Source organism: Chionomys nivalis, chromosome 22, assembly GCF_950005125.1.
Source record: "Chionomys nivalis chromosome 22, mChiNiv1.1, whole genome shotgun sequence".
NCBI lineage: Eukaryota > Metazoa > Chordata > Mammalia > Rodentia > Cricetidae > Chionomys > Chionomys nivalis.
Genome location: NC_080107.1, coordinates 53,733,321 through 53,759,543, shown reverse-complemented (window position 1 = coordinate 53,759,543; position 26,223 = coordinate 53,733,321). Strand labels below are relative to the sequence as shown.

The following is a 26,223-nucleotide window of genomic DNA, read 5'->3' as shown; positions in this document are numbered from 1 at the left end:
CTAATTTTTTTAGGTCCCCAAAAGATTATGAGCACCCCCCAGCCAGCTGGAAGTAGCCTGGAAAACTACGCCTACATTCCCAAAAAATGGACTATGGATATTTTCCTTTGTTTAGAATGTTGTTTACAAGTTGTTATGGATAATGGTCAAGAGAAAAGCTAAACAAAGGATATTAGATTCAAAGTTCTTGTTCCTTAAAAAAAGGGAGGGGGGAAGTGCTATGGGACAATAGTTTATACCCTGTCAATTGTATAAAATGCTGTTGGCCAGTAGTCAGGCAGGAAGTATAGGTGGGACAACCAAACAGGAAGTAGAGGTGGGCCAATAAGAACAGGAGAATTCTGGGAAGAAGGAAGTTCTAGCCTGCAGTTGTGACCCAGACACAGAAGAAGCAAAATGTGACTGCCTCGCCAAATAAGGTATGGCGCCAAGTGGCTGACATAGACAAGTATAATGGGCAAGTATAAGTTATAAGAGTTAATAAGAAGCCTGAGCCCATGATCTTGAAGCCCCACTTCCACAAGGGCTGGCAGTAGCGAGTGGACACTTGGTTCAACCAGCCGGCACGCAAGGCCCGGCAGGCGAAAGCCCGCCGCATTGCCCCGCGCCCCGCGTCCGGACACATCAGGCCCATCGTGAGGTGCCCCACAGTGCGCTACCACACCAAGGTCCGAGCTGGCCGGGGTTTCAGCCTGGAGGAACTCAGGGTAGCTGGTATCCATAAGAAGGTGGCTCGCACCATTGGCATCTCCGTGGACCCAAGGAGGTGAAACAAGTCCACCGAGTCCCTGCAGGCCAACGTGCAGCGCCTGAAGGAGTACCGCTCCAAGCTCATCCTCTTCCCCAGGAAGCCTTCCGCTCCAAAGAAGGGAGATAGTTCGGCTGAAGAACTTAAATTGGCCACTCAGCTAACAGGACCTGTGATGCCCATCCGGAATGTTTATAAGAAGGAGAAAGCCAGAGTCATCACAGAAGAAGAGAAGAACTTCAAGGCTTTTGCCAGTCTTCGCATGGCTCGGGCCAATGCCCGGCTCTTTGGCATCCGAGCAAAGAGGGCAAAGGAAGCTGCAGAGCAGGATGTTAAGAAGAAAAGGTGATGTGCTTTTGGAATATTGCAATAAATTTTCCATAAAGCAAAAAAAAAAAAAAAAAAAAAAAGAAGCCTGAGCTACTAGGTCTATCAGTTTATAACTAATGTAGACCTCTGTGTGATGTCTTTGGGACGTAACGACTGCGGGAACTGGGAAGGACAGAAAACTCAGACAACACACACACACACACACACCAACAATACTGACATCAAATCAGACAGTTTTGACTTACACAAAGTCAAAATCTACTGTTTAGGGAAGAGAACCTTAATGTCACCAGTAATGACTATTCCCTCTGAGTAAGAGAGTCTTTTCAAAGACTGTAGTAAACAGGGAAGCTAGAGTCAAAGTCAAGCCCCACACTCCACCCCACACTATCAGACTATCCTTTCATTCCATTTTTTTTGTCTCTGATAACAAGACTATGAATTATCCCACTTAGTTACTACTGATTCATATTCTGTGAAATTTCATGGCATCCATGATGATCCAGTCATGATTTGCTGGGTGTTACTTTACTGTATCCAGGCTGATGGCCTGTCACCCACACAGACTGTGTGGTCAGATGTACTGCTTCTAAGTTTCCTGGATGGAATAGATTCACAGGTGGGGTTGACTCAGAACCCCACATGCAGTCCAGATAGGTAGCCTTTCCTAGTCAATATCTCCCATAGACAGTCTGTGCACCACTGCTCTGGGGCAAAGAATGAACTCTAGAGTATAATGAACTCTAGAGTATCAGGAAATATGATGCATTTCACAAACTCGGATGGAACTTGTTTGACCCACACAGGCTCCATTTGCTTTTTTAGTTCAATCATAGGCTTAGAAAACACTAGCAACTTGGCCCTTGACTTGGCTGTCCGTTGGGATGGGAAAAATGAACTTGTTTTTAATATGCATTGAAAATATTTTATCACCAAAGTAAGTGAACAAGTGCCTAGAAGATGCTAAACATCTTAGGGCCGGTTTGTGGCACTTATTCCAGAATATTTCTGAAGGAGGAAGGAAGGACAAGCAGAGCCTATGGGCAGTCCCATATGGTTTTTACAGGAATCCAAGCTGCATGGTGCTTGCTACTTATTAAGTACTCTACAAATATTGTTGAGCAAACATATAATTAAATAACAACAACACAACACCTATAATAAGTAAAATGTCAACAAGATCAGATGGACTTTCTCACAAATCTTGGTAATAACTACAGCTCCTTTTCTGACACGTGAAGACACTAGTAAGAAAAGCTTTGGCACCAGCGTGACAGCAGTTCAGTCCTAACCTCTCTGAACTTCAATTTCCTCCCATATATGAGAGTCAATAAATTATAGCTCAATTTTGAAATCCTACAGTGGTGTTTAGAAAGGACTCACCACACACATTTTCCATAGATGGTGAGTGCTAATACGAAAGGCAGTACTGACCCTCACCTGCAAGTTAATCCTTCTGTTCCCAAATGGAAGGCTTTCCAGGGTGGGCCAAACTCAGAAATGCTATCAGCTAAGGTAGGCAACATTCTCATTCTCATGTTCAAAGTCAATGGAATGGCACAGATCTAAAGGAACCAGCAGCACATGTTTTTAAATATTCATAAGGGCTGGAAATGTCTTACTCCTTTCGTTTTCTCTGCCATCTGCTTTTGTTTCTTTTCTTTTCATTCTTATGCCACAGCTGCAAATGAAAACAACCATACAATAACTCAAGTTAAATACAAAAGTCAAAATAAAAACAATCTCATGGGTAAAAGAGAAAATGAGTTATAAAGTTTGTCTCTTGAGGCAGCAAAAGCAAGAGAAATATTTGATGTCAACTAGACCTTCTAGAAACTAAAACTCATATCCTGTGTGATGGTGACAAGAGCAATCACTCTAAGAGGCCCCTCTGTCATACCTGATAATTGTACTTGGGATTTACACAGTCCCACTCCTTAAAATAGGTAAACTGTACCCATTTTCCAGAAAAAAGACAGTGTACATCAGAGGTTAAATAAAAGAAGACTGAGATTTGAATCCAGATCTGTGGAAGCTCAAATCCTAAGTACTCTTTACTTTACTACCCTCTGTCAACATGAAGAAGGGACAGAACAAAATTAATTTGGAAAATATTTAAGGGAACCCATTTGTACTAAACTGACTTATTTAGATAATTAAAATTTGTGATTATAGTTCTAATTAAAGTTAACTCAGATAATTGGTTGTTGTATTTGTGCATGTGCAATTAGACTCTTCCACATAATTGCAGGGTGCTCATCCTTTAAATTATTAACTGCATGCAAACTACAGCTCCGTTCTTCTAGCTTCTATTCAACTAAAGCCTACATATAACTTCTGGGGTCCCAGAAGCCCACGGAGCATGACCTGTGATGCTCACAGCAGGGGTTAGGTTCAGCCCCATTTAACATGTCTTTGTCCAGAGGTCAATGAACATCTCATCTTCAAGTGCCATGTGACAGGCTTATGTGGCCAGCACTGTTGTCCTGAAAAATCCTAGCAGCATGTACCTGAAGAAAAACTGGCAGCAGTGGTCCTCATGTGTTAATTACACTTGTGAAGTCTATTATGCATAGAAAGGGCACCTGCTGGCAGTGAAAATGACTAGAATCCGCCCTTCCTGTGTGGTGAGCAAATTGAGAGTTCATTTCTACAGGAGATAATAGTTTTCAGATCCCACTTGTGTATCCCCTGCAAGGGGATGTACTTGACATTTAAATCATCTGCAGAAGAACAAACCTCCCTCAGATTTACATGTTGTGGGCTCCCAGCCCTTTGCTTAAAATGCTAGTTATCCCTGCTGGCTCCAGCCACCAAGGATTCAACTCAACTTGGTGACTTTCAAGTCAAGGATCTCAATAGACTAGAGTAATTAACACTGATTCAATTTTCATGACATTTTTACTTTCTGCCCAGAACAGTTATATCAGACTAAAATGATCAAGTTAAGCCTTGACTGGAGGGCCTGCCTTCTTCTCCTGTGGTCTTTTCATTTCATCACACTTATATCTTATGGTTACAAGCAGATGCCACTCCCCACTAGCTGAAACCATCCTTGGTCAGATGTCATAAAGTTCTTTGTGAAAACCAAAGACTAGGAGAAAGACACATTGTACAAACACGAGGCTGGGGGGCAGGGCAGGCTCATCACAAAGCTGGTTAGGCATCAGAAAATGAATGCAGAGCTCAACTGTGAGTTTGGGAAGGCAGACTCAGCACCCTTCCTTGATAAGTCTTCTATTCCAAGTCTGAACTGCTAACATGTCTGTGGCTCAGCAGACTATGACACAATTCTTGAATGATGATATGAGAGATGACATTGGAAAGAGGACCTGGGACAGCCTTCAGTGAAAATCAGAAGGAAGAGAACAAAACAAACACTGTGCAAACAAAACAGGAGAGACAGTGGTTACAATGAACAACTGGCTATGGTACATAACTTATTTTTTGTTTTGTTTTTCAAAAGAAAGCATTCAATAATAAAAGTTCTATTTCATTATAGAAATAATAAAAACTGTACTAAAAGCAAGCTGAAGTAGTCTCTTCTCCATCATAAGTCATTGTTAATTATTTTGATGTTTCCAGATCTGAATGTTAGGATGTGTGTATGTACATATAGTTTTTGCTTATGACCATGAGACCAGAATCACAGTGTGAATCTGAGACAAGCTACTAAACCCTTTGGGGCCTTGGTTTACTGACCCATGAAGTGGTGCTGATAAAACCTGCTCTGTGGGGCTATGTAGGGCTATTGGGAGGATGGAATAAGGTCACAGAGGTAAGAGGTGGTCCAGTGACTGGGCCCTAGCAGACATAACCACTGCTATCACAGAGACATTTTACTCTCTGTGATTATGAATTAAAAGCTGCTGGATAGTGTGTGTGTGTGTGTGTACGTGTGTGCTTGAGGGTGTTGCTATACAACCCTTGGGGGACTTGGTACTTGATATGTAGCCCAAGCTAGCCTTGGATTTGAAGTAAATCTGTTTCAGACTTCTAAGGACTAGGATTACATAGATGTGTGCTCTTATAGTTTTAAAACAGCTAACAATTTAGCAACAGAACTTTTTAAATAATGAAATTATAAAACTGAACTTTTTGGCAAAGGGGCTATGTCAGTTCTCTGAGTGCTGCCATCTCTGAACTCCAAAGCCCATGCACTCCTATCGAAACACAGTATTAAGTACTGCAACCAGCTCCATGTGGGATTCTAGGCTGCCTTTGAAAACACTCTGAGTTTCACTGAAGTGTGTGTGTGCGTGTGTGTTTGTGTGTGTGAGCGCACACACACATGCGATGGGTAATGCGTCTCTCTCCATGTGGAAGTCAGAGGGAAAGGTCACATGTCTGGAAGAGGCTTGTGCCTGTGAGGCTGTCTGTTATACTGTCTGTTATACATGAAAGAGGGGTTCTCCATGCTAACTGTGCTGGGGGTCACTCTGTGAGGCTATCTCCAAACTTGCCCAACCTTCCCTCTTCTCTCTCCTTCCCCTTTCCCGTGGGTCTCATGTTTTAGCTTTCCTTCTAGCTTCCCTGTATTTTTCTCTTTGATCTTCTGTTCAATTCTACAATTTAAACAATGACAACAAATACTACCAGATGACAAACACGTTCTTTCCACTGATATAGTTGTCATTGGAAAAACTAAGAATGAGTGGTTTAGAAGCTCAAAAAAGAATGACAAATAGGCAAAGGTCTTCCTGAGGAGCCAGGGCCTGCAGACCTTTGTAGAGAGTGGAAAATGAGGGGGAAGGGGAGAAGAAAAGCCCAATGTACCCAGACAAGTCTCAGGAGGCAGAGCCCCAGCCCAGGTGCAGAAGCCAGTTTTGGATAGACTGTTCCTCCTTCCTCCAGGGCAGGAAAAGGAAAGGCAGAGGATGGCTCAAGAGTAACAGGCCTTGGGATTCAGGCAGGCTATCTGCCCCTCCTCACCAGACTTCACCTGAGCAAGAAGCCTCAACTTTGGCCTGACCATGATGAGTGTAGAAAGGGCTGAGAGTAAAGGAGTAGGGAGAGCTGAGAATGGGCGGCACCATTTTCTAGCAGGTCCCACATGCAATGGCCCTTAGAATTCCCCAGAAGTATCTGTTAGAGAAGGAGCAGATAGGAAGATGCTGGGATACCCCTTCTCATCTCTATCTTCAACACCCCACCATCTAAGTACCTCTTGATTGAGACTAAATGACATCTAGGCCTTGACTAGGTGTTGCAGAGTATGCAATATTGCACAATTATTATTATTTTTATTTTTTATTTATTTATTAAAGATTTCTGTCTCCTCCCCACAATGGCTTCCCATTTCCCTCCCTCTCCCCCGATCAAGTCTCCCTCCCTCGTAAGCCCTAAGAGCAATCAGGGTTCCCTGCCCTGTGGGAAGTCCAAGGACCACCCACCTCCATCCAGGTCTAGTAAGGTGAGCATCCAAACTGCCTAGGCTCCCACAAAGCCAGTACGTGCAGTAGGATCAAAAACCCATTGCCATTGTTCTTGAGTTCTCAGTAGTCCTCATTGTCCGCTATGTTCAGCGAGTCTGGTTTTATCCCACGATTTTTCAGACCCAGGCCAGCTGGCCTTGGTGAGTTCCCGATAGAACATCCCCATTGTCTCAGTGTGTGGGTGCACCCCTCACGGTCCTGAGTTCCTTGCTCATGCTCTCTCTCCTTCTGCTCCTGATTTGGACCTTGAGATTTCAGTCCGGTGCTCCAATGTGGGTCTCTGTCTCTGTCTTCTTTCATCATCTGATGAAGGTTAATATTCAGGAGGATGCCTATATGTTTTCCTTTGGGTTCACCTTCTTATTTAGCTTCTCTAGGATCACGAATTATAGACTCAATGTCCTTTATTTATGACTAGAAACCAAATATGAGTGAGTACATCCCCTGTTCCTCTTTTTGGGTCTGGCTCACCTCACTCAGGATCGTGTTTTCTATTTCCGTCTATTTGCACGCAAAATTCAGGAAGTCATTGTTTTTTACTGCTGAGTAGTACTCTAATATGTATATATTCCATACTTTCTTCATCCATTCTTCCATTGAAGGGCATCTAGGTTGTTTCCAGGTTCTGGCTATTATAAACAATGCTGCTATGAACATAGTTGAGCATATATTTTTGTTGTACGATAGGGCATTTCTTGGGTATATTCCCAAGAGTGGTATTGCTGGGTCCAGGGGTAGGTTGATCCCGAATTTCCTGAGAAACCGCCACACTGATTTCCAAAGTGGTTGCACAAGTTTGCATTCCTACCAGCAATGGATGAGTGTACCCCTTTCTCCACAACCTCTCCAGCAAAGGCTATCATTGGTGTTTTTTATTTTAGCCATTCTGACAGGTGTAAGATGGTATCTTAAAGTTGTCTTGATTTGCATTTCCCTGATCGCTAAGGAAGTTGAGCATGACCTTAAGTGTCTTTCGGCCATTTGAACTTCTTCTGTTGAGAATTCTCTGTTTAGCTCAGTGCTCCATTTTTTAATTGGGTTCATTAGCCCTTTACAGTCCAGTTTCTTGAGTTCTTTATATATTTTGGAGATCAGACCTTTGTCAGTTGCAGGGTTGGTGAAGATCTTCTCCCTGTCAGTGGGTTGCCTTTTTGTCTTAGTGACAGTGTCCTTTGTTTCACAGAAGCTTCTCAGTCTCAGGAGGTCCCATTTATTCAATGATGCCCTTAATGTCTGTGCTGCTGGGGTTGTACGCAGGAAGTGGTCTCCTGTGCCCATGTGTTGTAGAGTACTTCCCACTTTCTCTTCTATCAGGTTCAGTGTGTTCGGACTGATATTGAGGTCTTTAATCCATTTGGACTTGAGTTTTGAGCATGGTGATAGATATGGATCTATTTTCATTCTTCTACAGATTGACATCCAGTTTTGCCAGCACCATTTGTTGAAGATGCTCTCTTTTTTCCATTGTATACTTTTAGCTCCTTTATCGAAAATCAGGTGTTCATAGGTTTGTGGGTTAAAGCCAGGGTCTTCTATTCGATTCCATTGGTCGACTTCTCTGTTTCTATGCCAATACCAAGCTGTTTTCAATACTGTAACTCTGTAATAGAGTTTGAAGTCAGGGATGGTAATGCCTCCAGACAATCCTTTATTGTATAAGACTGTTTTGGCTATCCTGGGTTTTTTGTTTTTCCATATAAAGTTGATTATTGTCTTTTCCAGATCTGTGAAGAATTTTGATGGGATTTTGATGGGAATTGTGTTGAATCTATAGATTGCTTTTGGTAGAATTGCCATTTTTACTATGTTGATCCTCCCAATCCAAGAGCAAGGGAGATCCTTCCATTTTCTGGTGTCCTCATCGATTTCTTTCTTCAAAGACTTAAAGTTCTTGCTAAATAGATTTTTCAATATTGCACAATTATTCATCACATGGATAACTCCATGAAGGTCAAGTGCAAGCAGGAAGGCAAGCAAATGTGGTAGGGTTAATAAACAGGAAGGATAGAGAGGAAGCTACAATGAGGTTAGGAGGAAGCTGTAATCAAAACAGAGAGAATGAAAAGTAAAAAGGAGAAAGCGACAATGAAAGGGCTTTCAAAAGGTTGCATGGTGTCAAGAGTCACCCTGTGTTTAAGAAGGATTGGAGGAGGCCCTCTTCAGATAAGGGCAGAAATTCCTACAAACAAATCTACATTCTCTAAGCTGTGTAGCCAGGCAGTGATGAACTTGAGATAAGGACTAGGTGAGTCATCTTAGCTCAACCCTCTCTATGCTAATCAATGGGTTTTTTTTTTTTTGAGGGAGGGAGGTCAGCTCTGTACAGATGACAAACAATACCAATGTGAGTATGAGTGGCTACAGTGTGGCTTCCAAAGGCACAGAAATGGCAATGACAGGGGTAGAACGGAGTTGAGAATGTCTAAATAGATGGGACACAGATTTGTAGATAAGCAGACAGCAGTGACAGGGCAGTGAGACAGGTTCCTAGATGCTGTGTAAGGAACCAAAGAACACAGAGGCACCATGACATAGCTGTAGGGACATGAGCCCGTGACCTTCACCTTGACCTGGGAATGGCAGGAGTAGTGGCTGATGGGGAGAGCACAACACTCATGGTTTCCCAGGAAACAGGAGACACAGAATTTGCACAGAAGTGGGATGCTGAAGGAGTGTTGGGGTCTGAAAACACTCCTGAAGAAAGCAGGGGCCCCAAATAAGGTAAATCTATTACAAGGGCTTCATACCTCAATACTTCTCTATTTAAAAACATACACACCCTCCTACCTTTTCTACAAGGGATCAGAATGAAATCTAGACCAAGAGTATCTGGAAGGCATTTTTAACAAGGAACAATTTCCAGAATACAGCAAAGTGTAAAAAGACATGGCAACACAATGTGGGCACAGTTCCTGATCAACCAAGAAACACTCTACAAGGTGCTGGAGAGATGGTTCAGCAGTAGAGCACTGGCTGCTCTTGCAAAGGACCTGTGCTCAGTTACTCAGTACCCACATGGTGGCTCACAACTATCTGTAACTCCTGTCTCAGAGGATCAAACACCCTCTTTTTCTGGCCTGGGCACTAGCATATATTCAGCCAAATATTCATACACAATAAATAAATAAATAAATAAATAAATAAATAAATAAATAAATAAATAAGATTTTTAAAAAAAAAATTCCAGAGAAAGTGGGAAGTACTCTACAACACATGGGCATAGGAGACCACTTCCTACGTACAACCCCAGCAGCACAGACATTAAGGGCAACATTGAATAAATGGGACCTCCTGAAACTGAGAAGCTTCTGTAAAGCAAAGGACACTGTCACTAAGACAAAAAGGCAACCCACTGACAGGGAGAAGATCTTCACCAACCCTGCAACTGACAAAGGTCTGATCTCCAAAATATATAAAGAACTCAAGAAAATAGACTTTAAAATGCTAATTAACCCAATTAAAAAATGTGGCACTGAACTGAACAGAGAATTCTCAACAGAAGAAGTTCAAATGGCCAAAAGACACTTAAGGTCATGCTCAACTTCCTTAGCGATCAGGGAAATGCAAATCAAGACAACTTTAAGATACCATCTTACACCTGTCAGAATGGCTAAAATAAAAAACACCAATGATAGCCTTTGCTGGAGAGGATGTGGAGTAAGGGGTACACTCATCCATTGCAGGTGGAAATGCAAACTTGTGCAACCACTTTGGAAAGCAGTGTGGCAGTTCCTCAGGAAATTCGGGATCGACCTACCCGAGGACCCACCAATACCACTCTTGGGAATATACCCAAGAGATGCCTATCATACTACAAAAGCATTTGTTCAACTATGTTCATAGCAGCATTATTTGTAATAGCCAGAACCTGGAAACAACCTAGATGCCCTTCAATGGAGGAATGGATGAAGAAAGTGTGGAATATATACATATTAGAGTACTACTCAGCGGTAAAAAACAATGACATCTTGAATTTTGCATGCAAATGGATGGAAATAGAAAACACTATCCTGAGTGAGGTAACCCAGATCCAAAAAGATGAACATGGGATGTACTCACTCATAATTGGTTTCTAGCCATAAATAAAGGACATTGAGCCTATAATTCGTGATCCTAGAGAAGCTAAATAAGAAGGTGAACCCAAAGAAAAACATATAGTTATCCTCCTGGATAGAAGGATAGAAGTAGACAAGATTGCCAGGCAAAAATTGGGATCTTGGGGGTGGGGTGGGATGGGAGAAAGGGGAGATGGGGAGAGAAAAGTGAGAATGGGGGAGCTTGGGGGAATGGGATGGTTGGGATAAAGGAAGGGTGGATATGGGAGCAGGAAAGTATGTATCTTAATTAAGGGAGTCATTTTAGGGTTGGCAAGAGACTTGACTCTAGAAGGGTTCCCGGGGGTTCAGGGAGATGCCCCCAGCCAGTTCCTTGGGCAGCTGAGGAGAGGGAGCCTGAAATGGCCCGATTATATAGCCATACTGATGAATATCTTGCATATCACCATAGAACCTTCATCTGGCGATGGATGGAGATAGAGACAGAGACCTACATTGGAGCACTGGACTGAGCTCCCAAGGTCCAAATGAGGAGCAGAAGGAGGGAGAACATGAGCAAGGAAGTCAGGACCGCGAGGGGTGCGCCCACCCACTGTGACGGTGGGGCTGATTTATTGTGAGCCCACCAAGGCCAGCTGGTCTGGGACTGAAAAAGATGGGATAAAACCGGACTCTCTGAATATGGTGGACAATGAGGGTTGCTGAGAAGCCAAGGACAATGGCACAGGGTTTTGATCCTATCGCATGTACTGGCTTTGTGGGAGCCTAGCCTGTTTGGATGCTCACCTTCCTAGACCTGGATGGAGTGGGGAGGACCTTGGACTTCCCACAGGGCAGGGAACCCTGACTGCTCTTTGGACTGGAGGGAGGGGAGTGGGGGAGGCGGAGGGAAATGGGAGGCAGGGAGGAGGCGGAAACTTTTAATAATAAAAAAAAATTCCAGGATGAAGGTGGTGGAGCACACCTTTAATCCCACTTCCAGGTCAGTTTGTCTATAGAGTGCGTTCTAGGACAGCCAAGGCAAAACAGAGAAACCTTGTCTCCAACCCACACACCCCATCCCCACCAAAAAAGGGAAGCAATCATGTCCATCCTTTAATCCCAGCACTCAGGAGGCAGAGGCAGGTGGATCTCTCTGTGAGTTCAGGGCCAGCCTGTGCCAGCCTGCTCTACAGAGTGAGTTCCAGGATAGCCAAGGCTACACAGAGAAACCCTGTCTTGAAATACAAAAACCAAAATAAAACAAAACAAAACAAAACAAAAAAAACCAAGGGGAACAACAATGTACAGTCTTCTAGAATTTACTCTTCTAAAATTTATACATCTAGTGCAGAACTGACAGAAAGTATGACTGAGAAAACCCATCAGGACCAGAAAGATCACAATACAGAGAAAGAGGCAGCTCACTAAGCACTGTGCTCTTAGACATGTGGCTTCTTGGGAAGAAGCTGAACCTAAAACATCCAAATTTGGGTGACCATAATACCTCTAAGCTTCTAAGCTTCTAACACACAAGGTGCCTACCTAGGTGAGTCTTTTCAGAGAGGATTGAAAAAAAAAAAACCAAACATCATGGTTGACTGACCTCCATCATCCTGAATCAATGGCCAATCTCAAAGTATCTGATCCTAAGAAGGGCTGTGGTCCCCCAAATAAAGCCTTTCTCTTGAAGCTCCAATTTCTGGCAGATGCCAAGGGTACTATGAGCCCTTATCAACATCAACTAATACGAACTGTTCAAGACAATGCTTCTTAATACACTACACCAGAGAGAAATCATTCATAAGGAAAACAGATCAAAGATATCAAATAGAGCACCATCTTCAGCACACTCCTGGAGGCAGTGAGGGTGCTTTTGCAGGTATTGCGCCTCCCACAAGCCATCCATCCCTGTATGGTATGTCATCTCAGAAACAGAATTCTGTCTGAACAACTTCAACTTGCAGATAGAGAAGGAGAGTCTCAAACCAATGATGTGTGGGATACAAGGCTTCTTTCCTTTCCTCCACCAACACATACTCAACAGTCAACTCCTGGAGAGACCAGCGGATTACATGACTGGGTGCGGTGATACATTGATAATCCTAACACTCAGGAAGCTGAGGCAGGAAGACTGCTGTGAGCTGGCTTATGATATATAGTAAAATCCTGTCTCAAAAAAGAAAACAGTAAAATAAAACAAAGAAATTAACAAAAAGAAGTACGAGAAGGTCTGCAAAAAGGAAAAAGAGGGAAAACAAATTTAGAAGGCCCAAATTACAGTTAAAGGCAAGTCTGCTGGGACATGCGAGGGTATTGTTGAAACCCAAGGGATCTTGCAGATCCCAATAGTTCCTGTTATCAATTTCCAATGTGTCTTAGTGTGAAAAAATGTACAATTTCTTGGTGCTTGGCTTCTCTACAGTGAGAAGTGCTAAAAATAACAGCTACTCTCTTGATCCCTTCAGAAAGTCATGTCAATAAAGCACTTTGCTGTCAAGTGCTCCAAACCCAGTAACATTTAGACTATTTTTTTACTTAGTGTTACCTGCTACAGTTACAGGCTAAAGCCTTTACATTTACAGGTCATTCATGGAGAAGAAAGGGGAAGAAAGGGTTCCGGGCAGCCTTACCAGCAGTAATCCAGCAGGTGTGGGGGCAGCACCGGGATGTACACGTGTTGCCAGTACATGGGGTAGAGCATGGCCGCTGAGCCATGGATACAGGCAGTTAGCTGGAAAAGAGAGGAACAGAAAGTCAGATCTCACGGCAAAGTTGAGGGAGGTGCTGCCAAAATTAAGGACTCAAAGTCACAGCAAAAACAACTTCAAGTCAGATGTGCCCACTCCACCTCAACGCAATAGACTTTCTCTTCAAACTATACATTTTGTGCCCTGTTCCCTGATTATGAAGCTAAGAGGAGGCTGGGGCAGGGGTGCAGCTCAGTAGTAGTGCTTGTCTAGCATGCCTGAGATTCAGGTCCAGTCCCCAGGATCACCCTCCCCCCACAAAAAAGAATGAATGAATGAATGAATAAAAGACTTTAAAGTTCATGTACATTTAGAATGTAAATTTGAGAAAATGAAGAATATGATAAAAGAATTAGTATTTTTTGAAAATTATTTAACATTTTAGGGTATCAGACATGTAAGTACTTATAATTTCTTTTCTAATGAAACTAGAATGACTGTAAATATGCTTTCTCTTTTTATATTGACATTATCTGATCCACTTTCCTACATCCTTAAATCGTCTTAGGAATCACACCCTCTCACCATTTTCAGTGTATTCCTTATGCCCATTTTGCTGCTCTCTATCATGGAGTTACACACTTGTATTTGGATATATGATTTCTGGATGCAGATTCCAGAGCTAACTATGGCTTACAGACACAGTACCACGGTACTCAGCAGGCAGAGGAATGTAAGTGAGGATGTCTGTGCAAGTTTAACTGACAGGGCAGAGGTTCACGCTGCCTCACTGGGACTAAGCACAGTAGTCAGGTTTAAACTTACTTCCATTTCACTTTTATTTTTCACCCCTCTGATTAGCATGGAGGATGAATATTTTTTGTCATGTTTACTTGACTCTATTTCTTAGGTAATAAGTCCTATTTCTTAAGCCTGTTCCTTTCTTTCCTGGCTTTTAAAAGGAGAGCTAGTATCTTTTAAATTGATTTAAAAGCAAACACCGAGGACTTGGAAAGAACATCATTCGATGTGATGTTTTTGACAAGTTAATCTTCATTTTCTTCAAGTCTCTGAGAGAAGAGGTTTGAATGACTGTGTGGACAAACCTTTTCTTTAGTGATGAGCACCACTCTTTGTTCAAGGAAATATCTCCAAAATTTCTACAAGCATCTAACTCCTAAATATGGTCTTTAGATCTGAGGTAAGAGTCTACTTCTTCCACCTAGCTGATCTACTGCGCCAGCATCCTCTGTGGGATTACCCTTCCCCACTTCTCTCAACAAGCTCCTGCACTGAGTTTCGTCTCTTTATTCTTTTCTTAAGAGCCAGAGATGACAGTACAAGCAGTATGATAAAATTAAAAGTAGACAGGGAAAGATAGTAAAAAGTAATACAATCTCTGTAAAGTTCAATACGACAACCCTGTAGACCCAGTTACAACAGTGATAATATATCAGTTATGTTATAAGTTAAGTTATAAGTGATAACAGCCAACAATATATGTTTCTGTCTCTTTTTCCTTATTTTTTTTTGGTTTCTAGGAAGCCTGTCACTATGAGGTCTTTTTGGAAGCTTTTTTTGGAAGCTGGTAACTGGCCTTTGTTGACAGAGGGACATTTATGTGCTGAAAGAGTGACATGGCAATACCCAGTAAAAAGAATCCCAGAGGTTAGTAAAAACAACCAGTTTAAACTGGATATGTTGCTAATGCTTCACAGTTGTTAAAGCTGTGTATTGAAGCCAGGGTGCTACGTCCCTCACCCACTCTTTTCACTCATTCTTTAATTCAGGGAGTGTGGACAGCTGGTCCCAGGCATTGAGGTCCCCAGTCACCTGTGCCAGTCCATTCTGTCGGTTCTCTCATAGAGGTAGCTGCCACACAGAAGACTACTATGACCAGTTTCTCAAGGGTTTTAGAAGGACAAACATAGCTGGTGATGAGGAATGGAGGACAGATCTCCTTTACTTTGATGGCATCTGCAAGTCTGGCTGGGGGCTCACAACAGCCTTGAGCACCAGTTCTTTTGCTCATCTTTAACCAGCTGCCAGAGCATTCTTGCTGATGTTGCTTGCCAGCCTCTAGGGCTCAGCTGAAATAGAATGCCTGTGCCAGTTCTGAACTATCTGAGAAGGAGCATCTCAGCCAACCTCAGCTGCCTCCCAAGGTGGCACACCATTTGCAGAAGTAAAAGAATACAAAAAGTAAAAGCTATAAACCTCTTTCCTTCCCTCACACCATTCCACTCATCTCTCAAACCTGCTGGGGTTTGTTCTATGAGCACTCTTCTCCCAGGCCTCTGAAGGAGTGCTTCTTTCCTCTCTGAAGTCTTACCTTGACTCTCTGTTACTAACTGAACTGGAATAGACTGAAGACCCCCTGGTTGTGAAGTACATGAAGTCCTCTTTTCCATCTCCACACTTGTCAACTGAATGCATCTAAGTGATTGTCAATGCAGTGTGCACACTGAGTGAACTAAAAACAAATGACCTGACCTACAACATAAAGACAGCTAGTAGGTTTGCTTACATAATAAGCATAGTCAACATTTTGTTAGTTCCACAAACTCACATTCCAAAACAAGGACATGCTTAGATATACAAATATATCACTTTTGGAAAAATTAAGCCATCTATCCATCCATCCATCCATCCACCCACCTACTCCTGTGTCTATGCTGTAGTTCTATAGCACATTAAATAGATACATTTAAAAGCCAAAATTAATTTTATAAATATATAAGTGCTAAAAAAATCTATTTGGTACCAAGTAACAATATTATATAAATTTGTTTGTGATTGTCATGTTATTCACTAGGATGCTTTTGTTTGAGGTGGAACTTGATTTACTGTTTCTTGTTTGCTTAAACTATTTTGAGCCAAATCTAATCTCCAGGCATCATTTTTACCATTACTCCTTAATCTCAAATAAATATACCAGATTAAATGATAAGATTTTAAAACTTCATTAAAAACAAACAAAGCCAGAAGCTTTTAAGGTGCTCCATTATAGAGTTTCTAAGGTCAAATCTCTACAATTTGGGTGAGACACATTCACCCATTTGATTAAGAAAACAAACAAAGTAAGAGGAGATTGTTTGGCTCTTTTTCAAAATACAAAGTGACACCCATTCTGTGTACCACTAAGAACAGTGGCTAAGCTGACTGCAATGGGGACTCTGTTTATTTTCACTGATCCAGAAATGATATACAAAGTCCTATATAGTATCACATGTAGGGATCTGAAGGGCTACACTAATTCCCTAGAGAGTTCAAAATCTTATGTAATGAAAGTGTACAATAAGGAACATAGTCAAAAAAGCGGTATTGTGAATATTTAATTAAAGTGCAAGTTGAAAAAAATGATTCTATCAAATATCTCACTTGGTAGGAGAATAGATAGTATGTGTAAAATGTGCCCAAAGTCATTAGTCACAATGAATATTCATCAGAAGCCAATTATCAATCCCATTTAATGACAACTCAAAAGATTTTGCCCTAAAGCAGCGGAACAGTCTAAAGCTCCAGACAAAACTACACAAATTATACAGTCAACAGTCAGTCGAGCCAGGACATGGGTTGTAAAGTAAACCACTGGTGGGTGGTGGTGGCACTTTAGCAAATCCTTCCTCAATTAAAGATGCACAAGGTCAGTTACATCTAAGAACTTTGTATATGGCTCCATTATTTTCCTGTGAGGCTGGGAAAAGGAGAAACAATGATGTGGGTAGAACATGAATGGAGAATGATCAATGATATAGATGAAAGAAATCACAAGACACCATTTGTATTCTTTTTTGCTTTCAGTTTAAGGTATTTCTCAGAGACAGTAGATAGACTGATGGTTAAAAAATAAGATTCCAATATTTCATCTGATCCCTACAGTAGCCTATAATGTAGGATTAAAAATAAGACCCCATTCTAAAACAAAAATACCTGTAATACATGCAGCAGGCACTGGATTAGGGTGGAGGCCATGGGAAGCCATGGTCTAGAGATATGCTCAAGTGGTTACCCAGGCACACTCCATCACACTTCACAGACAGAGCAACGGTCTTAAGAGGTGAAATAATTCATCCAAGGTCACACGGTGACAGAAGTGGGCTCTCACAGAGGTCCTGTGAGATGACAAACTATTTCCACATCACATACATTAAAACAAAACAGCATTTTTTTGTGTGTGCCTACCTGGTGCCATTGCTGTACAGAGGATTCCCTCTCAACACAGCCCAATTGTATTAATCATCATTTACCTTACTGCTAGGCGACGAAATATATAGGGCAGAGTGCCAATAACAGGAAGTAATCATTCTTTCTTTCTTTAAAAAAAAAAACGGGATGAAGAACAGACAAGTTTTATTACATGCCTGAGACATAGGAGTATTGGACTAAAAAAAAATCATCATTTGAAAAAACCATACATCTGATCACTTCCTGGGGACTAGTCAGTTAACTAAAAAGTGTTATAGTTTCTTTAATCCTCAGGGAATTCTAGACAAGGAAGTAATAGCTGCTAGTTATGGAAGGTGTACAGGTTGGTTTGAGTATACAGATCAGAAAGTCTTGTCATGTTTCTTCTCACACACTTACAAGGAAGTCTTCCACTAACTGTCGTTTTGAGCTGAGCAAACTACTGCCTCTCGTGGGCCTTAATTTCCCCTGCGTGAAAAGTTAGAGGCTGGCCTGCAAGATCCCTGTGTCCCTTGCAGCTTTGACTCTTAGAGGAACTACCACATTTTGCCATTAAGGATGTCCCTCCTCTGTCCATCTTGACTTTCTGCAACTGCACTGGCTAAGCAGAAGACAGCCAGCCAGGGTCCATTTTCAAAGTCTCTTTCTTACCTTTGCTGCCACAAGAATCCCCTCCTCACAAACTCTTGAACTAAGAAGTACCACTTTCCATGTGGTGGAGAGCACAGCCTTCCTCCATCCTATCCCGTCTCCCCTCGACACATGGAAGAGCTGAGAGGATGATAATAGGAGGATACCTAGAGCATGGCTCCAACTGCAGCTCCACAAAGACAGGGATCACATTAAAAGTGTTTCCTTATTTCCGCATTGCTGACACTGGGCAGGTGCTGGTTAAAGTGTTTGGGGAACACGAGAATGCCCTGGCTTAACGTCAAGAAGAATGGTAGGCAGGGTCACCCGACATCCGGCAAACTGCAGTAACTCAACAGATCACCACCAGAAACTGCACATTTCTGACAAAGTATTGAGACTCCAGGATCTAAAGACCGGCACAAGGGGATCGGATGGTTGCAATCATTCTTCACATCCTTGAACTGAGAATGTTAAACAATCAGACTGACACCTGCTTCACAGGGCTACAGGCATCTGGACTTCCCTTCTGTGCTTAAACAAAAACAAACTGATGAAATAGAGTACAGAAAGAACCGCAGATCTGTAAATTTAAAGTCCATGCATTTCAACAAGACTCATCCTAGGTGCAGAAGTTTAAAGAATATTGTCTTGGGGAACTTATTAGCACTCTCTGCTTGAGAACTAGGCTCTTTACTTATAATCTTCCATGGTTGGCAGGAATAAATGCTGCTGTGATTCAAACAGTGCTGTGATTTTTGTTTTTTTAATTATAAATTGTTCTCAAGAGGGAAATTCACTGTAGAATCAGCAAAAAGTTTTTATATACTCACCCCTAAATTATAGTTTAACTATGTTCCAATTGTATTGACTATATGCAGAGGGAAGAGCAGGCTTCTAAAGCCAAGCAGGCTTCCAATAGTTCAGACAGATGATGAATGTGTGAAGAGAAGAGCAAAGCATGCCCTGCTTCTTAGAAGAGAAGATGCCATGTTCCTCTTCAGAGGATAAGGTGAGGAATCTTTCTTCAAGTGATTTATCTTGTAGTCAGTGGAACTCAACTTAGCTTTCCTCCTCCTCCATTCTCTTTAGGGGAGGAAAGCCAAAAACAAACAAATTCCAATGTGGTCAAGTGAGTCTAAGAACTCAAAAGTTGAGAAGCAGCTTCCTCAGGCATCTCACTTAATCCCTTCTCTTTCCATTTTCTTTTTAAAGCTACCTCCTAGCTAGAGTAATTAGAGCAAGCTATTAATCAGAGTAAAAAGCTTTCCTGCCAAGTTTTGACACTTCAAAACATCAAAGCAAATACAACTGCCAGAGAAATGTGTTAGCTACCTAAGCTGAGGCAGAAATTACAGCAAGGTAAGCTACATCAGCAAGAAGTCACCACAAGAGAGGAAAGCACTTCTTTTCATCTTTAAGGTGGAAAAGAAAATGGCAAAGTTGCATGATTAATAACAAACCATGTAAAGATGGACAGCAAGTGTGCAGCTGTGTCTCTATTCTGTGTCCGTGACAGTCATTGCTGAACAAGGAGATGTCCTCAGGATCCCTCCTAAGGTGCATCTGTCATTAGTGGATCAAAACTGGTACTCAGGAAAAAAATCATTTGTTCATCTCACTGAGTGTAAGTGAATTTATATTCACTTTCAAATCTCCTAAGATTATAGTCAATGTTTAATGAATGGATTTATACCTTTTTTTTTTCCTTTTCAAAGAAACCTAGCAAGTCAGGGATGGTAGTACACACCTTTAATCCCAGCACTTGGGAGGCAGAGACAGAGTTTGAGGCCAGCCTTGTTTACAGAACAAGTTCCAGGACAACCAGGGCTAAACAGAGAAACCTTGTCTCAAAAAACAAAAGAAACACAACTAAATGGAGAGTCATGAGTACCATCAATGGGGAAGAAGGAGAAACTGGGGTGGTGAATGCCTGATGTGGGATTCCCCTCTGTATGCTATGAATATGTTTTATTGCCACCGGTTAATAAAGAAGCTGCTTCGGCCTATAGCAGGGCAGATCATAGCCATGCTGGAGAAGATAGAGAGAATGGGCAGAGTTAAGGAGACACCATGTAGCTGCTGAGGTAGAAAGATACTGGGGAACATTTCAGGTAAGCCATAACTATGTGATGATGCACAGATTAATAGAAATGGGTTAATTTAAGGTGTAAGAGTTAGTTAATAAGAAGCCTGAGCTAATATGCCAAACAGTGTTGTAATTAATATAGTTTCTGTGTGATTATTTAGATCTGGTCGCTGGGAAATGAATGTGCAGTCTCTGTTCTCACAAATGCTTAACCTTGCATGGACAGATGAAAAGACTCCCTAACAGAGAAAATTCCAAATTCAATCTTAGGAAGTGAGAGCACACTCAGAAGACTAAAGTCAAAAAAGATTAACATGGCCATGTTTACATAGGACTATGTTTCACATTTGTTTAACTCTTTTACCTCCTACAAGAGCCCTCCCTATAAGGTAGTTGTATTAATGTCTCTATTTTGCAGGTAAGGAAACTTGCCTATGGTCACAGAGTAGAGGGCTGAGCTTGTATATGGACCCTGGGAATGCAGGCTTCCGAGTCTGTGCTCTTGCTCTCATGAAGCTGTCTCTATGCTCTGATCTGTATTAATCGGACAATTACTGAGCATCCACTATGTGTATATGCCATGCCCTCAAGCAAGTTAAAATAGATAGAAGATCAAAATGCAAACAACCAACTTCAACCCAGAAGCATTATGAAAGAAGTGCTGTAATAGAGGTTCCAATATGTCAGCATTTACAGAAGGAATCTCTGATTCTGCCTGGGGCGAGCATCAGGCAGCAGAGACTGGCATATCAGGGCTTCCAGAGCTAGGTGTATGAAGATAGAGAGGCTGCTTCTGTTCCTTCCTGTGGGAAGCCAGGTGAATCCAGCAGCTCCTTGTGCCACTCAAGCTCTGCTGAGTGACCCTTCAGCCAGTGACTAAGTGACTATTGAGTGGAGACGCAAAACCTACATATGCTATGATTATTCTTTGTGGCTTGCGGAATTTGCCATTCACCAATGTCAGTCATACACACTGTCTGCAAAACTCTCCAGGATTTCTACCACCTCCTTAGCTTCTGAAAGTCAGATTGGGGGTCACTGTCTACAGTGTCAAGCAGTATTCACAAGACTGAGTAAAGCATAGCCAGTGCTGGGTTATGGTTTTATCTCATCTGTGATCATGAACCCTTTACCAGTCCCACTTTTAGAGAAAATAGCAAGGGATGTCAGAGGTTAATTCATCCATGGCCACGAGGCTAGAAATGGCTCACAGGGATTAAGTGCATGGCAAAGGAAGAGGCAGAATTGATGTGGGAAGGTCATTGGTTAATAAAGAAACTGCTTGGCCAGATAGGTCAGAACATAGGTGGGTGGAGTAGACAGAACAGAATGCTGGGAGAAAGAAGCCGAGTCAGTCAGTCGCCATGATTCTTCCACCCGACATAGACGCAGGTTAAGATCTTTCCTGGTAAGCCACACCTCATGGGGCTACACAGATTATTAAAAATGGGTTAATCGAGATGTGAGAGTTAGCCAATAAGAGGCTGGAACTAATGGGCCAGGTAGTGTTTAAAAGAATACATTTGTGTGTTGTTATTTCGGGTAAAGCTAGCCATGTGGAGCTGGGCGGGAACATAGCCCACCGCAGCTCCTACTACACAGAATCATAACAAAACTACCCTGACTCAAAGTCTGATCCTTTCACCTCCAACCCTGCTGTCCTTTTTCTGAGGCATATTCTACCAATACGACTGTCTGAGGCATCTAGCTAGGAGATTAAATATAGTCATCAAGCTAGCAAAAAAAGCAAACCTATAAATTTCTCTTAGGTTTGTAGAAATCCCTAAGTGCATGGCCTAATCTCACAGCACACCAAAGTGAACATACTTGCCACCTTTAAAACCATCAAATGGAATTATAAATCCGTGTCCTACTAACAGTACATAGTGCTTCATTGTTGCTTGTTAATGAATGCCTTTGAGACATCTGCCAAAGTGGGCCCTATTTAGAGATTTTTCTAACATATTAAGAGGGAAGTGATTTTAATATTGCCCATTTGTATTTTTTGGGTGGAGGTATGATTTATGAGTCATAAGAAATTATCTCTTACTGCTAAAACCTAAAGAATACCCAGGGGCAGGAGACAGCTTAGCGAGTAAACAGCTTACCATATAAGCGTGAGTTTTTGAACTTAGATCCCTAGAACACATAAAAAGCTAGTGTGCAGCAGTACATGTTTGTAACCCTAGAGCTGGGAGCTGGAGATAGGAGGATCCTGGGAGCTCACTGGCCAGCCAACCTAGTACAAACAGTTCATGTTCAGGGATAAGCTGGCTCTAAATAAATAAATAATATTAATAATTTAGAAGTGACTGAGGAAAGGCAACCCAAAGTCAGCCTCTGGTCTCCACACTAGTCTGTACAGGTAAAGACATCTGTACACACTCATACTTCCCACAAGAATATACAAATTTATTTTGCAAATTGCCCCTATTGCTCAAATAATAAAAATTTTAGGACTATGTTTTTAATGAAATGGATAAAAAGAAAAATCACGCCTCAAGATCTACTATCATCTATGAACCCTAAATTACATGGTGTACTGCCTTGGCCCCCACAATGTTATAAGAAGCTGGATAGATTATGCTTAGTGACACACTTCTCTAGATTGTCTAAGGTCACAACCAAAGCTCTTTCAAAGAGAGGATCTCTCTAAGAACTTCTGCGTGCTAGTCTGTACTCATGACTGTCTTCTAGACAAACACAGTCTCTTCTATGTAGTTCTAAGTGGAGATGAGCCAGTGGTGCACAACCACTACAAACAACCTAGTACACCTACAAATCACTATTGTTTCTGCAGAAGAATAATGTGTTCCATGACTCCAAATCTGTCTGCATATCAATCAATGGGGAAATCTGAAAAAAAAAAAAAAAGAAAGAAAGAAAAGAAAAGAAAAGGAAAAAAGAAAAACCTTGGGTTCTGTACTAGAGTTTTTGAACCAAAGTGTTTGGAGATGCTGTGTACCTGCTGCATTTTTAGCATGTTTTCTGGGTGTTTCTAACAGCATTTGGGGATTGATAACAATCTGGATCCTCTCTCTGGTGTAAAGCAGGTGTTCAGTGTTTGTTCAAACTACAGAGGAAGCAGCAGAGAAGGATGAAAATCAGCGTGGAGACGGACTGGCTGAAGTTGTATCAGAAGACCACAGACTCTACTGCTAATGCATTGTATCGTATTACAGTCTCCTCAACAACACAAGGTTATTTTTGATCCAGTTACAGTTCAATATGAACAGGAGAAAACCAACTTACACATAATTAAATGAGTACAGTTCAAAAAGCAGTTAATTATATTTATGTTGAAAACCCACATAAAGAAAACAGCAATCTTTTCTCCTACTTCCTATCAGTGGAGGTTTCTTTCATTTAACAGTTTTTCATACTCTCTGAGCCACAATAAAATTCTATGTAATGGAGATTAGAGAGGCCATGCCACTTCTGAGTCTGGCTGCCAAGTCCGTATTCATGCCACTCCACTACATTTTGTTAAGGAGTTTCCTCTTTACCAAGGGGCTAGTTTGCTTCTCACTCTTCTTAGGTTGTCAGTGTGACTAGGTTAGTCTCAACCCCACCCCTTCTCTTACAACATATGAACAGACAAAATGCTTGATTTATTTTATTTTTTAAATAGAACACTAAATTTAGTCTTAGACTTTACTGTTTGGGAAGTTTCCAGTTACAAGGTCTTGGCTTCCCTTGAGCACAGTTTGAAACAAAATAATGTTGTTTGTTCCTACGGCTGGAACATGCAGACTGGAGTGTGCAGACACAGAGGCCCTGGCTCTGGTCCAGTGTTTCAAACCTCCTTAAACTTCCACTTCTTTGCCTTAAGGGCTACAGAAAAGCAAACAGGATTAGTTTGTTCTAATGCAGAATAATTAGGAAAGCTCTGCATATGCTGGTAAGACATCTGGCCACTGCCTGGGTTGACATGGACATAGCAAGGTGGAGTTCCTCCAAAAAGAAGTGAAACTAATGCAAATCTGAAAACCTGCCTCAGTTACAAACTGTCCTTTCTCAGGTCACCAGAGCAGATGGTGTGCTCAGACAATGGAGTGCTATCTCCCTGCATGAGAGCATGATGGGACAAGTGAGGTTGGGAAAGGATCCAGGAGTTCTCCTGAACATTGAAATATCTACAAAGGCCAGGCTGGGGTGCTGGTGAGAAGACACAATTATCAGCTACCACTTGTCCAGGGTACCAGTACACAAGCTCTACCCTAGTCCTGTATTCTCTGGGAAAAATGTGTGTTGTCTAGCTGGGAAGAAACTGATAAATAATGCTATGTTAGCTTTTTCTTTCTCTAAATGAGGTACCACCAGAAAGTATTAATTGTTCTCATAGTTCTGGGAGTGACACAAATAATTACATGTGAAAACATATGGCTCTGCCCCCAATAGTGCTTCCTTCTTAAGCATTTGTTTAGCCCACCATCTAGATATGCTAAATAAATTCATTAGTAAAGTAAACATGCTTTGTCATCAGTTAACTGTAGAGTTGGGGTTTTAAAACTTCTAGCATCCCTAATTTAGAAAGGAGACAGTCAGGGTTGAGAGAGAGAAAGGTAGAAAGAAGTGTAAGCCATGACCCCAGAAGCCACTGTGCTGGCTCAGGATCCTACAGGGCTTTGCTCAAGTAGTTGGGAAGACTGGACAGAGATGGAGTCTAACAGTGGTAGAGGCAGGGGTTGTGGCTGAAAGAGGGAGGTGTGCACTCCTGGTGCCATGAAATCTGAAGTGAATTGCTCAGCTGTGTGCATGTGGGGGCAACACCAGGCACGGCACTCAGATCCACGGTCAGTGGAATCATGCTAAGAATGTTTCTTGGTGTATACATGTCATGAGAAACTCATGACAAGTGGAGAGTTACCAAGGAGCAATATGAGGTAGCCAGAAAGGGCCTAGAACCAGAAGAAGAGGATTTTAATACCATCTCTTCAGCTCATTTTAGACAGGACATGTCAACTTTTTGATTGCCAATATTTTCATCTGCAAAAGGAGAATAAAACCAAGTAGTTCTCATTAGTTTGTTACAAAAACTAATGAGAATATGATAGTCATAGATACCACAGACACACACACACATGCAAATATGCCTGTAGATTTGTGAGCATGCACAGTATATAGCTCAGAAAGGAAGTGCTAGAAAACCAAGGGTCTGCCTTATGAAGAACAGAGCATGGGTCTACATGAAGGTGTTATAGACATTTATTCTGCAGATGCCATCTGTGTCCTACTCAGGTACCCTGGAGCTATAGAAGAAACTCTAATTACTATGTAGTCTGGCCTTATTCTTCATTCAAATCAGCATCACCAGCTCAACCAGTCACCTCATCCACCAGTTCTTATTATTTTGTCTTTTTACAAACAGTGTTTTCTGATTTTCTTGGTGGGGTGGATACTCTAACATCTTTTCTCTGGTTCTAGTGGTAGCTCCTACACAGGGTTATAATGTGTAACAGTCCCAATCAACATAACCTGGTGGCAAAGATAAGAATTTTGAAGGGACAGAGATTCTCTTGTGTGTATCATCTCTGGCTGTTTCTTCCTTCTCAGAAGATTCCTTCTACATACAGCATCATGGTCTATTTTGTAGCTCTCTCTCATGTCTGACTTTAGGCAAGGTTTTTCACCTTCCCAAATGGACAGACTGCTCTGTAAAATGGGAATAATTCTAAATACTTGGAATTATGGTAGTATTTTAAGGTCTTATTTCTAAAAAATTTCTATCTTTGATATACTAGTTATCCACAATTATTTCCAAAAACCAATGAGTTAAACTTGGATGTGAAAATGTGGAAGAAAAATGGGATCTTTGTGTTCCAAGAAATCAGAGTACAAGATTTAGCAAAGCTTTCCCTATTTATCATTTATAAAGGAAAACAATCAATAAACATTAACTGAGCAAAGAGAACAAAAACTTACATTTATCTTATACAGAATATCACAATGTTATTGACCAGGACAACCTGGAATACATATGTATTATCTAAAATAAGTAGTGTGGAGGTTTGTCTACAACACATAGTCTGTTTTACAGATGTATTCTGGAATGCTCCATAACCTTTATCTTTCAGGT

General features: G+C 41.6%; 1 protein-coding gene and 1 pseudogene across 5 annotated transcripts in view; one reads left to right on the top strand and one right to left on the bottom strand.

Moving 5' to 3' along the window:
* Dennd1a (DENN domain containing 1A) overlaps window positions 1–26,223 on the bottom strand; it is a 555,957-nt gene that overhangs the window by 208,471 nt on the left and 321,263 nt on the right. For all 5 annotated transcript variants that reach the window (XM_057754486.1, XM_057754484.1, XM_057754482.1 and 2 more), the window contains one exon: window positions 13,181–13,281. In XM_057754486.1, coding sequence (XP_057610469.1) covers window positions 13,181–13,281 — 101 coding nt within the window. The remainder of the gene's footprint in view (window positions 1–13,180; window positions 13,282–26,223) is intronic.
* On the top strand, window positions 498–1,097 carry LOC130864302 (60S ribosomal protein L13-like; annotated as a pseudogene).